This window comes from Hylobates moloch, unplaced genomic scaffold, assembly GCF_009828535.3.
Source record: "Hylobates moloch isolate HMO894 unplaced genomic scaffold, HMol_V3 SCAFFOLD_24, whole genome shotgun sequence".
Lineage (NCBI taxonomy): Eukaryota > Metazoa > Chordata > Mammalia > Primates > Hylobatidae > Hylobates > Hylobates moloch.
In genome coordinates this window covers 21,140,682-21,157,735 of record NW_026652299.1, presented here as the reverse complement: position 1 = coordinate 21,157,735, position 17,054 = coordinate 21,140,682, and the positions used below count along the sequence as shown (strand labels likewise).

The 17,054-nt window shown below is 33.4% G+C and overlaps 1 protein-coding gene across 3 annotated transcripts in view; it reads right to left on the bottom strand.

Moving 5' to 3' along the window:
* The window catches only part of DPP10 (dipeptidyl peptidase like 10), a 712,528-nt gene that overhangs the window by 511,838 nt on the left and 183,636 nt on the right, over positions 1-17,054 (bottom strand). For all 3 annotated transcript variants that reach the window (XM_032146023.2, XM_058434272.1, XM_032146025.2), the window contains exon 3: positions 6,046-6,141. In XM_032146023.2, the coding sequence (XP_032001914.1) occupies positions 6,046-6,141 (96 nt within the window). The remainder of the gene's footprint in view (positions 1-6,045; positions 6,142-17,054) is intronic.

Below are 17,054 nucleotides of genomic sequence, written 5' to 3'. Positions count from 1 at the left end.
ATAAAATAAGATAAAAATAAGATAATTTTGACTGGGGGCTGAATATAGGCTAAAGGGAGGGTAATGATGTCTTTGGAGTTAGAAATAGCTCCCTGTGCACTGAGAAACACAACAACTTCTGCAGCTCAACCAAGTTAGGCTGATGGACAGTAATTCTAGTATGATAAATTAGTGTCAAACAAACAAGCAAGAAACAACATAGATGTATTTGTTCAGTTTTCCTATTTATGGTTCCCCTAATTATTGTAAATATTATTGATATATTACAGTAATGTCTCTGTTTTTCATACAGGCTACAATGGTGACTTTTCACTGCCTCTTCAATATCCTGTATATATTATGAGAATGAGACTTCCCAGCGCATTTATTAACAGATGTCAGGTGTTCAGAGCACCTCTAAAATCAGTTATATGAATCACTACCATTTGGAGATCCACAAGGCTACAGACTTTGACTTTTCATTTATAGTTTTTCTTTCTTTTCTTTTTTTAACTTTTACCTTTTATCTTCACTTTTTACAGTTTTGCTCACTTACTTTGTATTATGCTTCTAGCTATGGCACTAATATCCTCACTCTGAATGAAGAAACCAAGCCTTAAGAGGCTTAGATAACTTGCTGAAAGGCCATGGCTTGCCTTGATTTAATGAGTCTCCCATTTCCACATATTATACTGTCACACATTACGAAGACAGCAGGTTAAAATATCTGTGTTGGAATCTCATGTAACAAGTGAGTTTATTTTTTTCCAACATGAGTCCAATAAGATCAAAATAAAACCCAAAGCCTCACATATTACCACTTATCCCAGCATGCCATTTTGCAAAAGAAATGTGAAACAACTTCCATCCCATTACGTATACAACTGTTCTCATGATGATAATGAAACTATTTATGGAGCACTCAATTGAATACTGATAGTTATTCCTCATAGTTTACTGTCTCCTAGGGAAGGGCTGTGCTAAGAGTGATGTTGTCTGACTACAGTCAGTTGGCAAAGGGTTGGCCACTGGTCCAGAAAAGGTAAGTTTAATTGTGGGTATGCATTTAAAAACTTTCATAGCAATCTGATATTGCTGCAGATTCATAACAAATGGTAAATGGACTAATATTACTGAGCAGGTGTTGTCAATCTCATGGGGTGAGTAAAGGACACACTAGCTGTATGGTAAAATCTCATTACATGATGGTGTGTTTGTTCACTGGAACCCAAATGTATTTAAAATTTACAACATATCTTTTTATCAAAGGATAATTTTAATTGTTTATACTCCATCAGATAAATTTTGGAATTGTCTACTGACACAGAGTGGAAGACAAAGTTTAAAAATAAAATATCATTTGATTCATTTTATCTAATAGCTCAAAATGAATATCCTGAGATTGCTAACATTGCAGTATACCCATGTAACAAACCTGCACATGCACTCCCTAAATCTAAAATAAAAGTTAAAATGATAAAAAAACAAACAATGTAAACACACACATTTATTGAAAAAAACTGAGAAAAAACAAAATAAGTAAAAAGAAAGGGATAATCTGGAGACAATCACTGTTACACGATAGACAGCGTGATATCACATACTGTCAATGCTGTTTTGCAGTCACTTTGTTCACTTTTCCAGATCATGATCAAGTCAATAAACATGTGTATAAACTCTAGTTTTAGTGACTGTATAAGTTACCACTATATGAATGTACCTGGGGAAATAAACATATTATTGTAGTATTCAACATGAAAAAATTAATAGTGTTTGGACTCAGAAAATGATACCTCTAAGTATGGCATGGTGGCATCCTGAGTACACTGAACTGACTAAGATATTGGAAGGCCTCTGAGCAGTCTCAGAAGCAAAGTCTATATCTGACCTTCTTCTGCCTTCCTTGTCTCCTACCTCTCTGCCATCCCTGAAGCAAGTAATAGAAACCAGATTCCTCTACCCTAGGAAAGGTTATAAAAACTAGCAATCCAATTACTGGGCATATACCCAAAAAATTATAAATCATTTTACTATAAAGACACATGCACACATATGTTTATTGCAGCACTATTCACAATAGCAAAGACTTGGAACCAACCCAAATGCCCATCAATGGTAGATTGTATAAAGAAAATGTGGCACATATACACCATGGAATACTACGCAGCCACAAAAAAAGGATGAGCTCATGTCCTTTGCAGGGACATGGAAGACGCTGGAAACCATCATTCTCAGCAAACTAAAACAAGGACAGAAAACCAAACAATGCATGTTCTCACTCATAAGTGGGAGTTGCACAATGAGAACACATGGACGCAGGGAGGGGAACATCACACACTGGGGCCTGTCAGGGGGTAGGGGACTAGGGGAGGGATAGCATTAGGGGAAATACCTAATGTAGATGATGGGTCTATGGGTGCAGCAAACCACCATGGCATGTGTATACCTATGTAACAAACCTGCATGTTCTGCACTTGTACCCTAGAACTTAAAGTATAATAATAATAATAATAAAAGAAACTAGCATCCCTCTTTCCAAGCAAACCATAAAATCTAAAAATATTTTAACCTTCCTCTGCTTTTCTGTGTAGGAGCTGTCACAAGGAAATGCACTGACCTACCTTTCAGATAATAGATCTAAGTCCCTATTTCCAGGGGAGTTCTGCCTTATATCTGGGAGGATGAAATGCTACACAGGGAGGCCAAGAAGGATATGAACAGGTAAGCCTTGCTGGGTTTCTCCATAATTTTATTATCATTAGAGTATACCCTTTTTGTCCAGTCACAATTCAATACACTGTCTGTACTTTATTTAACCTAAACATACAAATGGACACTTTTCCCTAGGCCTTTGATTCTTCATTTCCAAAGTCTTCCAAGTGACATAAAACTTTGATTAAATAAATTTGTTATGCTCTTCTCTTCTTATCTGGTCTTTTGTTCAACAGCTGTGTTGGCTGTGACCTTTATGATGGGTGAGGAAGGCTATCATACCTTTACACCTTACAACAGAAATGAGGTCTGTTAAAATGAGATTGTCAGGGAGGTACTTGATAAATAGGTTAGATAAGAGGATGACATTTTAGAGTCAAACAATGAAAGAGGTCAAGTTTTATACTTAAGCATAATGAGTAAAGCAGCCTCTGCCTTTTATTAGGTGTGTGTTCGGATAAGTTTCTGAGTTAAGCCTCAGTTTTCTGGGGTTAACTTTAATGTCATATGCAGTCTTATGAAATATGTACATAAAGCATCGATCACAGAGCCTCAATAGAAGGCACTCAATGTTAGATCTTTCTTTGGTGATTAATTGATTATCAAATGTGTGTGGATAGAATGAATAATTTTAAATAAGATGGGTTTTCAAATTTCAAGGTGACATCACTAGAATGAAGATGCTATAAAAATGCAGATTTCAAAGACATGAGCAGACTTGGGGTAAGGCTGTTGTTAAGCTAACCATGAACAAGGGCACCCATCCAAGGCTGCAGTAATATTCTCAGGCATATTTTTTGAGACCAAGCATAATGAATGGCATCGCCTCACCATAACCTACACATGTCAGGGCCGTCTAGACTCCCTCCTTCCCCTTGACCAATAATGCATTAAGCACTTCTATGATGACCTCCAAGAATTAAATGACACTTCCAAATAAGCTGAGCTCGAACTCCTTCAAGTGACTTATGCACTAAGAAAACCTGTTGAGACATCACTTGAGGATAAAGAAAAAGCTCACAGGTTACATTTAGATATAACTGTTGATAATGAGGCCAAGGTTACACATCCTAGTCATATATTTCCCATTGAATTTCCAGGCTATGTGAGGAATACATAAATAGGCCAAGTATCTAGCACTTGCCAGAAAGATCTGGGTTGGATAAAAGTACAAATCCATTTCTATACTTAAAAAGTAACTCAGTGCACACAATTTACAGGCAGTGAGACAGTTCCTTCAATGGTATTTATAAAGATTGCATGCTTTCAGAGCTTAGGTTCTGTTTATTCCAATTTAAAGAGTTGTCTTTATGTCAAATTCTTTATAAAAATTATATATTTAGGTATTACTTAGAACATTATAATAGCACTGAAGCTTTGTCCCATATGCCTTCTTAGGATTAAATTTAACCAATGATTAATAAAGAAATTACTTGAAAAATGATAAACTCCAAATATATTATTTTGGTAACCTATGAAGTATAAGAGTAGAATCAGTGTCCTACATATTGAAATATGGTTTAATTTAGCATGCAGTTTACTACTTAAATATCTGTCCTGTCCTTTGGAGCTTCAATATCACAGTGTCAGTTATACACAGGAGTAAATGCCTCTAAATAGTCCAAGCTAACCTGAGAAGGGAGATGAGACCCATAATTTTTCATGTTTTACAAAGTCAAAGACTACATAATGTCTATAATTTGTCCAAAAACATGGTGAATAAAACAAGATTATTCAGCATTTCAAATCTAACAACTCATAATACTATTGTTTAAAAAAACCTAGCAACTTTCATTTTGTAATTTCTCTCTATAGAAAATGTTTGCTAAAGAGTAAACAGGTGATTGTCATAACTATAATCACACATTAGAAGAATTATTCATGAGAGATTTGTGTATTTGGACAATTTTTGATGATAATATATTTTTTATTAGCCTTCTTTAGTCATAGCACTCATTATATTGTACATGTGAAATAATCATAGTGCAAAGGCAAAAATATGACTAGCCTCAAATTTATAAACAGTTCAAAATAAAAATATACAGATTCATTAAGAAAAATGCTACCTTGTGTTCTTTATCCGTAATATCATCACCACAATACATACTTATCTTCCAATTGATTTCAATTAAAATTTAAGTTTATGTGAAAATGAGACTGCACATCAATTAAAATCATTCATTCATTTATTCAAAAAACCAATCTCAAGTGCCTGCAGATCTCCAGGAGACATATCAGTGTCAAGTAAACACATGTGATTTGGCCTTTGCCCTCATGGGTTAAATTACATTCTTTTTATAGCTTCCATAAATTAAAGTTTAATTCACCAGCATAAATACACTTAATTAGAGTAAGAGAGAGGAAGGAATGGACTCTAAGTATGATGATCTTTATTAGATAAAAAGGCAAAGCTCCTTTTATCTATTATACAAAGAATACACTCTATGCCTTGAAAATAAGCAAAGATATTATGCCCAAATAAAGTGAAGGGTAAAGATTCACAGCTATCCAACCATAATGATTAGTATGGTTGGTCAAATTAGAACATTCGAAGGATTAAAAAACTGATTTCCTTTTCACCAACACATTATGCCCTTATTATCTTCCATAAAGACAAAGCAAAACCTGTGAAGCCACTCAGTGGTTTTATTTTCTTATTTTTATGTCAGAGATTGACTTAAGAGAACCTAAGGAGTCTTATTTGCCAGGCCAGAAAAAAAAAACAAAGTGCCGTATATTTCCAAGTCATTTCAACTTTGCATAGAGTCTCACTAGCTTGTAACACTTAAGCTTAAAAAGAAAAGCCACAGAAATATTGTCAAATTTGAAGCACTTAACATTTCTACGTACTAGCTCCCAAAATGTACACTGCCAAACTAAGAAAAATTATCTAGGGATGTGCTGGAGATGTATTACATCCTTAAAGTCATATAACTAATGATCGTGAGAGAGCAACAGACACAAAACTGTCAACCCAATGTTTGCCAAATAATTTATTGACACCCTATCTTAGGAATTGATTTTCTCTCACAAGAACCAAGGTTTTAATTTAAATAATACTCATGTAATCTTTGAAGTATACTTTCAATTAAAATATTAACTACACATATCTTTTTTTTTTTTTTTTTTTGAGATGGAGTCTCTCTCTGTCACCCAGGCTGGAGTGCAGTGGTGCGATCTCAGCTCACTGGAACATCCACCTCCCAGGTTCAAGCGATTCTCCTGCCTTGGTCTCCCAAAGTGCTGGGATTACAGGCATTAGCCACTGTGCCCAGCTTACAAGTATCATTTAAAAAAAATTTTAATTATACAGAACTCAAAATGAATACAATGTTTAAAAAGGCATACACTTACCATTGATCCATCGAGCCTCTGGATCGTGAAGCACAAAGTCTTTCCTAAAGAGGTCTTCTAAAGACAATCTGGTTTCTGACGAATTTGTGAGTTCATCTAAAATAAAGGAAATTCTAGATTAGTACCTATCTTATGCTTGTTTTTTAAAAGGAACAAATTACAAAATTTGGAATATTTGCTCTAAAAATATCTTAACTAGATAACAATATAAAGTGAATATTTTGACATGGTTTTTGGCATTTGAACTTTGTTTAATGACTTTTTAAATAAATGAAACTATTCTTATTATTAAAATTGTCTTGATCTGGAAGAAATTTAATAGAGCAATCCCATGTTATGTATTAGTCATATAATATGAAAGCAGTTAAGAATTCCTGTTGTACATTGTACCGAAAAAGGCATATTTTCTACCATTTAACTATAATTCAGCCCCTTATTTTCCAAACTCATGTTGATATATTCTTTCACTGGAAATGTACAGTTTTGTTGTAAAAACCAAAGATGGTAGACTTGAGGGACTTAAACATGTATGACTAAACTCTCAAGTCACAAAGAAGTTTACCAAGGAAATAGAATAATTACCTACTTCCACCAAAAAAATTAGTACCCAACAAATACAAAGTAGATTTGACTTAAATGTAAAGTTCAAATAATAAAATACTAGAATATTAATGATAACACACACATTTCATACTAGTCTTTGATAGATAAGCTAGGTGTATTCCTCTTTCTACATTCCAAAATATAAGAAATGAAAAGATAACAGGACTTCAATACTAAAATCAGCATTACAAACACCCTTTTACATGCAAGAGGCTAAAGATAGGAATATTGCATTTTCTTTGCAAAATAATGGCATTGTTTATTTGCTGTATAAATTCAACTTTGTGACCTTTCAGCTATGACCTTCACTTCGGTTGAAAATAAAATGTCAAGGATATATACTAACCTCATTAGATTTTATTTTTAAAAGGTTCAGCACTTATTACAGCAAGAGCTTTGCTTTTTTCTAGCTGAAAAGGCTGGGGCAAAGAGTCAATAATGTCAAATGCAATTCCCTTTCACATAAATCAATCATGTATTTAACCCATAAAATAACTACCAAGAAAAAATTGAAAAAAAAATTATAGTAAAAATAGTGAGTATTGTTTGATTATAATTTTAGCATAAGACATTGTAATTGTATAGAGCTCTTCAAAAAGAAATGCTGTTAGGTGATGATATATGTTTGATCATTTGCCAGTCTGACACACCAGAATTTCTTAATTCATTCACAAATTTTCTAGCTTCATTCAAAAACTTTCAAGACAACAAGTGCAGTATTGTAAAGAATAGGAGACATATCTCTCTCCTGCCCTGAGGGGTTTGCACATGCTTAACAAAAAATATGATGGATGTCAGGCCAGGTGCAGTGGGTCATGCCTGTAATCCCAGCACTTTGGGAGGCCAAGGCGGGTGGATCACTTGAGGACAGGAGCTCGAGGCCAGCCTAGCCAATATGGTGAAACTCCTTGTCAACTAAAATATATAAAACAAAAAATTAGCCTGGAGTAGTGGTGCATGTTTGAGGTCCCAGCTACTTGGGAGGCTGAGGTGGGAGAACTGCTTGAACACAGGAGGCGGAGGTTGTAGTGAGCTGAGATCGCACCACTGCAATGCTATACTCCAGCCTGGATGACAGGGTGAAACCTTGTCTCAAAAAACAAATTACACACACACACACACACAGACACACACACATATACATACATAATAGATGTCAGTATAAGGATAGAGAGTGCTAAATGAGTTTGGAGAAAGGAAATGTCTCACAGAAAAAATCACAGAAGTCCTCACTTAAACATAAAATGACCAACTCTCACTAATTCCTGGGTAAGAATGCAAAATGGTAGAGTCACTTTGGAAAATAATCTGGCATTTTCTTATAAAACTAAACAAATTATTTTCATACAATCCAGTAATCATGCTCCTTGGTATTTACCCAAAAGGAGCTGAAAACATATTAACACAGAAAAACCTACACACAAACATTTATAGCAGCTTTATTAATAATTGCCAAAATTTGGAAGCAACCAAGATGTCCTTCAATAGGTGAATGGCTAAATAAACTAGATACATTTTTTAATGGGTTATTATTCTGTGCTAAAATAATGAGCTATCAAGCCATGAAAAGATATGGAGGAAACTTAAATGCATATTATGAAGTGAAAGAAGCCAATAAGAAAAGGCTACATAGTATATAATTTCAACTACGCGACATTTTGGAAAAGCAAAACTATAGAGACAGTAAAAATATCAGTGGTTGCTAGGAATTGTGAGGGAAGGAATGAGCAGGTGAACATAGATAATTTTTAGGGTAGTGAAGTTATTCCATATGATTCTACAATGGTGGATACATGTCCTTATTTACTTGTCTAAACCCATAGAACACAATCCACCTGAGAGGGAATCCAAACGGACTTTGGGTGACAATGATGTGTCAATATAGGTTCATCAGTGATAGCAAATGTGCCACTCTGGTGCGGGATGTTGATAATCGGGGAAGCTATGCATGGTCTGTTTCAGGCACAGGGGGGTCGGGGGAAAGAGAATATGGGAAATTCCTGTACCTTTCACTCTATTTTTCAGAGAAATTTTATATTCACAGCAAAATTATCTATTGTCAAATAAAACTATTAAAAAAAACCTGGGTATTACATGTTTGAAAAGGCAGAGGAAGGGAATACTAGGGGCAGGAGAAGGAGGAAGAACATTTGAGATAAAAGGATAAGTGCTTGTTGTTTCACAAGCGAAAAAATGTCTTAATTCCAGAATTCAGCTTCCATCATAAAAGTATGGGATTTCAATCAGATGAGATAATTTTATTAGGGTTTCAGAAATATATTTATTCTATGAGGTATCTCAATAAAACCAAGGTTTGATATAGATAAATTTCAAAAATTTTAAATTTCCCTATCACATAAATTTACCATTATTTTGTCTAATCAGATCACTTCAATTTTTAGAGAATTGTATTTTATTATCTATATTTGATAAACATTGACTTATTTGATACAATAAATTTACATAGGTAAAGGTGGGAAGTAGGCATGTGCTTATTTCAGTGAGAGAGATTATGCTAACAAACTATTAAATAAATGATCCTGATCTATTAAATTTAAAAAATTAACTGTATTATATATATAAATTTCTTTTATATCCATGCATCTGTTTGTCTTCCAAAAACATTTAGTTTGTTCCTAATGAGTTCCACATATTTCATTTATAATTTTTAGGAAGATGTTAATTTAAAAAAAAGGCTGTAAGTCCACCACACCAAATAATCTTATTTTCAAATAAATTTTAAAATAATATTTTGGTAATTTTCAAACATGGTATCTTTCATGTGAGCTTTAAAATCATATTACAAGTCAAATAGAAATTTTATTAAAATAACACTATATATATTATATACATACACAAAACAGTGTAAACTGGAAAATTTTAAACATTTCACAACATTAAGGCTTTTCATTCAGAAATATTCCATCCTCATTTTATGTACATTAACACTATTTTATCTTTGATTTTTCATATAAGTCCTTCGCCCTTCCAATTGAATTTAGTGCAAAGTATGTATAGTTTGGTATTATGAACAGAATATTTCCCATTTTCCTTCTAAATTATTTTTATACCTGTGATTAATGATTACACCATATCACATTTTCGTAAACATTTCAATTATGAGTTTTTATTTTCTACATATTAAATTATAGCATCTGTAAAAATATTCTCATTTTATTTCTTTTCCAAATTTTAAGCAACTAATTATACTATGTATGCATTTGCTTCCCAGGTAACTGAAGATTCAAATGAAGTTGCAAGAAATATTACAGAGAAATTCTGCGTACCCTTCATTCAATTTCTCTCAATGACAAGTAACATCCTGCATAATAATATTACGAAAAGAAACTGACGTTGATATACTCCACCAACCTTACTCAGATTTCCCCAGTTTTACATGTATTCATTTATTCACGTGCATTCTTGAGTGTTTAGTTCTATGCAATTGCATCACAAGTGACCAGCACCACAGTCAAGAACAGTTCCATCACTAGGATCTCTTCTGCTACTCTTTTATTAATAGTCCTCTACTCAATCCCTTGGCAACCAACTCTATTCTCAATTTTTAAAATTTTGTAATTTTAAGAATGCTATATAATCAGAATCATACCATACCTAAGCTTTTGGACTGGCTTTTATCACTCAGAATAATTCCCTTGAGATCCATTCAAGTTGCTGAATGTATCAATAATCTATTCCTTTTGATGGCTGAGTAATATTCCAGGGTATTAATAGGCCATTCTTTAACTCTTCACTCATTGAAGAACATTTGAGTTACTGTTATTTCTGGTTTGGGGATATTATAAATAAAGTTACCATAAATATTTGTTTATAGATTTTTGTACAAACATAAATTTTCTTTTCTCCAAGACATATGCCCAAATATGCAGTTGCTGGGTCAAATGTAAACACATTACAGTTTTATTTAAAAATTCCATATGCTTTTTTACAGTAGTTTTACCATTTTACATTCTCACCAGCAATGTATAAATGATTCAGTTTCTCTGCATCTTTGGCAGCATTTGATGTCATTTAAAAAATGGCTATTCTTATATATGTGTAGTGATATCCCCTTGTGGTTTAATTTGCATTTCGCTAATAGCTAATGAGGTTGAACATCATTTAATGTGCTTATTTATGATCCCCATACAGTCTTCAGTGAAATATCTGTTCATGTCATTCGTCCATTTTCTAACTGAATTATTTTGTTGGTGTGTTTGTTTAATGCTGCGTTTGAAGAGTTCTTCGTCTAAATACAAATGCTTTGTCAGATATGTGAATTTCAAATATTTCCCTCCAGTCTGTAACTTGTCTTTTCACTCTCTTTAGAAAATGTTTTGTGGAGAAAAAGGTATCAATATTTATGAGGTCCAGGTAATCAATTTTTCCTTTTATGAATCATGCTTTTGCTGTCAAGTCTAACAATGTTTCACCTATTTCTTGGTCTTGAAACTTTCTCCTATGGCTTTTTCCTAAAAATTGTTATAGTTTTATTTCACATATTAGTCCCTGCTCTATTTTGAGTTACTTTTTGTATATGTTCACACATGGCATGAGGCTTAATATGAAGTTTTGTTTGTTTTCTGGTTTATTTTGTTTTGTGTCGATGGATGACTAATTGTTCCAACTTCGTTTTTGAAAAGCATTTGTTTAATTCTAATGAATTATTTCATTAGCTTGAATGTGAAAAATGATATTGAGCTGGGCAAGGTGGCTCATGTTTATAATCCCAGCTGTTTGGGAGGCTGAGGCAGGAGGATCAGTTGAATTTAGGAGTTAGTTCAAGGTTAGGGTGAGCTGTGACTGTGCCACTGCGCCACTGCACTCCAGCCTGGGCAAGAGTGAGACCTAATCCCTAAAACTAAAAAAATTTAATTTACTTTTTAAAACACAATGTTGAATGATCATAGTGTCAGCGACATTCCTGTCTTTTTTCCATTATGAAATAATCATTATTTCTTTCCAGACTCTTTTATATAAACATGTTTCTCCTTTAACACATTGATATAAAAATTACATAAATACAATCTCCTGTTTACAACCACCCTATGTCTGTAACAAAATCCAACCAACCATGTTGAATTCTTATTTTTATACTATTAGATTAATAGGTTAAACTTTTATTTAAATGTTTACATCTATGTTAACAGATAAAATACACAGTCCTTTGTTTTCCATTCTGTATTATATTGATCACTTACCACATTAACACATTTATTCAATATTTTTGAAGTTGTATTTATTTTCTGTGTTCTGGAATAGTTTAATAATTTTAATAATAAGAATATTTTTAAACTCCAATTGCTCCTGGAACTTATTCTAAAACCAACCCTTCAAAGAAATTCGAATAACTATAAATAAATCTTCTGTTTAAACAATAATGAGAAAGAGATATTATGTAATTTAATAATTCATTTATTTGGCTTTATTCAATACTGAGAAAACTACATACTTCATTCATTTCTTTGTTTTTTTCTTCTGTATTGCTTTCTTTGTTCCTTTCCTTAAATTTTCCTTAGCTGCCTACCCTGAGGTCTCTTGAATTTTTCATTCCTAGAATAAAGACTCCTTCCTTATACATATAATGAATAACTAAGCTTCTCTTTTAATAGTCTCCAAGGCTAACTTCCATCCTTTATCTTTTTTTTTTTTTATGAGCAGGCTCCCCCTGTCTCATTGTAATCATCTGGGATGTTCATCCTTTGCCACCAATCCTCTCTTTTCTGCATGTCCCCCAAACCCTACTGGGTATTAGTATCCTCATTTCACAGAGAAACAGGCTCAGCAGTGTTGACAAAGACCACATAACTAGTAATTGGCAGAGCTGAAACTTGAACCTGCATCTCTCTGACTTTAGGTTTTCTTCATTAAGCTATACTGTCTCCCCAAAATAAGTTTTCTTTCCTTTTCTCTTTAATAATGTATTAATAGCATCTTTTCACAAGACAATATACAATCTTACAAAAATATTTTAGGAATATTCTCATTGCCTTTTAGCCACGAGAACCCTTCTTCCAACTAAAATCCAACTCCTTAGTGTAAGCCCCTCTGGACCTTATTAGCATCCCATTCTGCCTCAACTTGCCCAGGAAGGTAATAGCATATTCTCTTTTCTCAGAGAGAGAAATGTCACAGCATTCACTAAAATACAGGAATTTTTTTTTTTGCTTTCTTCAAGACAATTGTCTACAATATGTCTTAAATTCCAAGCTTACCCTCTGCTCATTGTTACAGGCAATTTGTAGTTACAACGGAACTCAGTCATCAACAAACATTTATTACTCACATTGCAACCTAATTTAGCAGGAACTTAATTTATGTTAGAATCAGATCCAGGGAGAATCACCTAGAGAAATCTTACTATTTGATACATTTAAATAATTTTCTCTTTATTTTTACCTAGCAAACAGAGAAACCTGAATATCAATCATTCATCTCAATCACTCACACTGAACAATGAGAAGGTGGCTCAGAAAAAAAATTAGATTGTAAATCATTTTGAGACACTCTTTCATGTAAAGCTCCCTTCTTATTAATCTTTAGAGAAAGAAATTCTAAAATCAATACTTAGTCCCTAATGTAAAGAAAATATTGCTAAAATTTAATATTCACCTCTCATAGGCTGCTTTCCTTACTAGCAAGGTATTTGAGAACATATCTCATCTCTAGTGATTCTGTAACAAAATATAAGGCACAATTATATATATATATATATATATAGAGAGAGAGAGAGAGAGAGAGTATACATGTATGAAAGTCAGAAAACCTACTATATGTTAATAGTTGCTATTAAAAGTGTAAATATTTGTTAACCCTATCAGATACTATAATTATGAATAGCAACACAAAAATCCAAATAAATACATGGTTTAACAATTCACAAGTATTTAGAGACCTGGAAACAGAATCCTTATTGGTTAAATAGTTACAAGGTATTGTAGAATCTTAAGTAAAAAGTTCAGCTTTGACAATATGAATGTGGCAACAGAACTGAAGTTGAATAATCACGCCATATTCCTTTCTCTGCTCTATTTGGTCCTTTAAGATCATAGACTGCTATGGGTATTTCTGTTCTTTCTTCCAAAAATCCAATCTTGCTTTTAAATGGCCTTTTGAAATGAGTTGGCTGCATAATCTTAGAAGAAAAAAGAGAAAGTTCTTCAGCATTCAACTGAAGAAAAGCTAATTTATGACTTTAAGTTCTTGGTTCCCCTTTGCTGAAAATAATTGTGTTAGTTTTATCTAGTTTATTCTTGATATCAGAGGTTCAGAAGTATTTCTTTAATTTAAATCCTATTCAAAATAACTTCCTATTAAAACAGAAATAGAAAGAAAAATCTAATCAAGTAGTTATTTAAAATTTCCCACAAGAACAAGCCATTTTCCTTTCTAATCACGTGATTCTCCCTTAGCTGGGTTTTCCCAGTACCACCATCTCCATTCCCAGGGCTGTAGTTTAAATATTTATTCTTAATCGTTTTCTTCATTTTCCATGGTTAGTGTCATATGGGATAGTCTTCTAGTGCACTTCCATTTTAAATATTATTGAATAGCTCATTGAAATAACATCACTTCTACCCCTCCTTACACAGCTAGATGAAACTACAGAATGCAAATCACAATAGTCAAGATTAAATTCTAGATTTTTCAAAATATCTGCTGTTGGTTTGTGCATTCTCTGACTTGTCAGCACATCCTAAGATTTTGTTTTAGTACTTAACATCTGAAATATAAATTCTATTCTTATTTTCTTTTTTTAATATCCGTTCTTTTCTTTCCCTAGGAGGCCATATAAAGCACCTTCACATTGTTCACTTTCAGACAAACAAAAAATATTTTTCATTCTCTTGAAATATCTGTCTCTTTCATAGTTGTTCTCTTTAGCAGAATTGTTTCTACATGTATTCTCAGATTTACCTTGAGAAACACAATAAGAATTTGCTTCTTTGTAGTTATGGGAAAAATACAGTAAAATGTAAAATTCACCCAGAAGTCTCTTTTCAGAAGTGTATTTAAGTATATTGACTTATAAGTTCCAAAATATGAATTGGAAAAAAAAAATCTATAATTCAAGTTTAGGCAGCAGATGAAATATTGTCTAAATTTATGTCTTTTGAGATCAGGATAAGATCACAAGCCTGTTTTTTAATGTTTCCTAACTTATCACCTAGAAAATGAACAACAGTTTCTTCTTTCCTACTTAAGAAATTTACAGTTTTTAATGTACATTAAAAAATAAATTTAAATAGTTAATTTGTATAGTAGTTAATATGGTTTGGCTATGTCCCTACCCAAATCTCGTTTTCAACTACCACAATTCCTACGTGTCATGAGAAGAACCCAGGGGGAGGTGATTGAAATATGGGGGTGGGTCTTTCCTTCACTGATCTCATGATACTGAATGAGTCTCATTAGATCTCACGGTTTTAAAAATGGGAGTTTCCCTGCACAAGCTTTCTTTTTGCCTCCTGCCATCCCCGTAAGATTTGACTTTCTCCTCCCTTTCTTCCAACATGATTGTGAAGCCTCCCCAACCATACAGAACTGTAAGTCCAATAAACCTCTTTCTTTTGTAAATTCCCCAGTCTCGGGTATATCTTTATCAGCAGCGTGAAAATGAATTAATATGGTAGTAGAACAGAAAAAATAAAAAGATATATCCTGGTATATTTTGCATAGATTTTTTGGGTTATGTTTTGTTTTGTGTTTTACATAAAAGAAGACTTACATAGAAATCACCAAGCAAATTACTTAGCTCATTTAATTTCAGCCACTGTCTTAATTATTATTAAAATGTAAAATGTATATGGCCATATAAAGCACCTTCACATTGTTCACTTTCAGACAAACAAAAAATATTTTTCATTCTCTTGAAATATCTGTCTCTTTCATAGTTGTTCTCTTTAGCAGAATTGTTTCTACATGTATTCTCAGATTTACCTTTAGAAACACAATAAGAAGCTGCTTCTTTGTAGTTATGGGAAAAATACAGTAAAATGTAAAATTCACCCAGAAGTCTCTTTTCAGAAGTGTATTTAAGTATATTGACTTATAAGTTCCAAAATATGAATTGGAAAAATAATAATCTATAATTCAAGCTCTTTAATGAAGAAAACCTAATAGCTTGTCACTTAGTATTGTGAAGCCTAATTCACCCATTCAAGCCAAAGTCAAAAAGGAAAAGTCAAACAAACTACATCTGTTTTACAGTTCCAGGAAATCACCTTTGTTCTTCTTGGCATACTAGGGATTTCCTTCTACATGTCTTTCTTTTGCCTTTTCTTACTATTTCTTATCTCTTGTTGCAGCAATAACTCGGTTTCTTAAAAAAAAAAAAAAAAAAAAACAGAGTCTTGTCCATTCCTGATCAATTCCACTAATTAGAACTACTTTTGGAGTTGCTCTTCCTGAGGAGTATCTTTGTGGTGTTCTCTGTATTTCCTGAATTTGAATGTTGGCCTGCCTTGCTAGATTAGGGAAGTCCTCCTGGATAATATCCTGCAGAGTGTTTTCCAACTTGGTTCCATTCTCCCTGTCACTTTCGGGTACACCAATCAGACGTAGATTTGGTCTTTTCACATAGTCCCATATTTCTTGGAGGCTTTCTTTGTTTCTTTTTACTCTTTTTTCCCTAAATTTCTCTTCTCACCTCAAGAAGAGCAACTCCAAGACACATAATTGTCAGATTCACCAAAGTTGAAATGAAGGAAAAAATCTTAAGGGCAGCCAGAGAGAAAGGTCGGGTTACCCACAAAGGGAAGCCCATCAGGCTAACAGCTGATCTCTTGGCAGAAACCCTACAAGCCAGAAGAGAGTGGGGGCCAATATTGAACATTCTTAAAGAAAAGAATGTTCAGCCCAGAATTTCATATCCAGCCAAACCAAGCTTCATAAGTGAAGGAGAAATAAAATCCTTTACAAACAAGCAAATGCTGAGAGATTTTGTCACCACCAGGCCTGCCCTAAAAGAGCTCCTGAAGGAAGCACTAAACATGGAAAGGAACAACCGGTACCAGCCACTGCAAAAACATGCCAAATTGTAAAGACCATCAAGGCTAGGAAGAAACTGCATCAACTAACGAGTAAAATAACCAGCTAACATCATAATGACAGGATCAAATTCACACATAACAATATTAACCTTAAATTTAAATGGGCCAAATGTTTCAATTAAAAGACACAGACTGGAAAATTGGATAGAGTCAAGACCCATCAGTGTGCTGTATTCAGGAGACCCATCTCACATGCAGAGACACACATAGGCTCAAAATAACGGGATGGAGGAAGATCTACCAAGCAAATGAAAAACAAAAAAAGGCAGGGGTTGCAATCCTACTGTCTGATAAAACAGACTTTAAACCAACAAAGATCAAAACAGACAAAGAAGGCCATTACATAATGGTAAA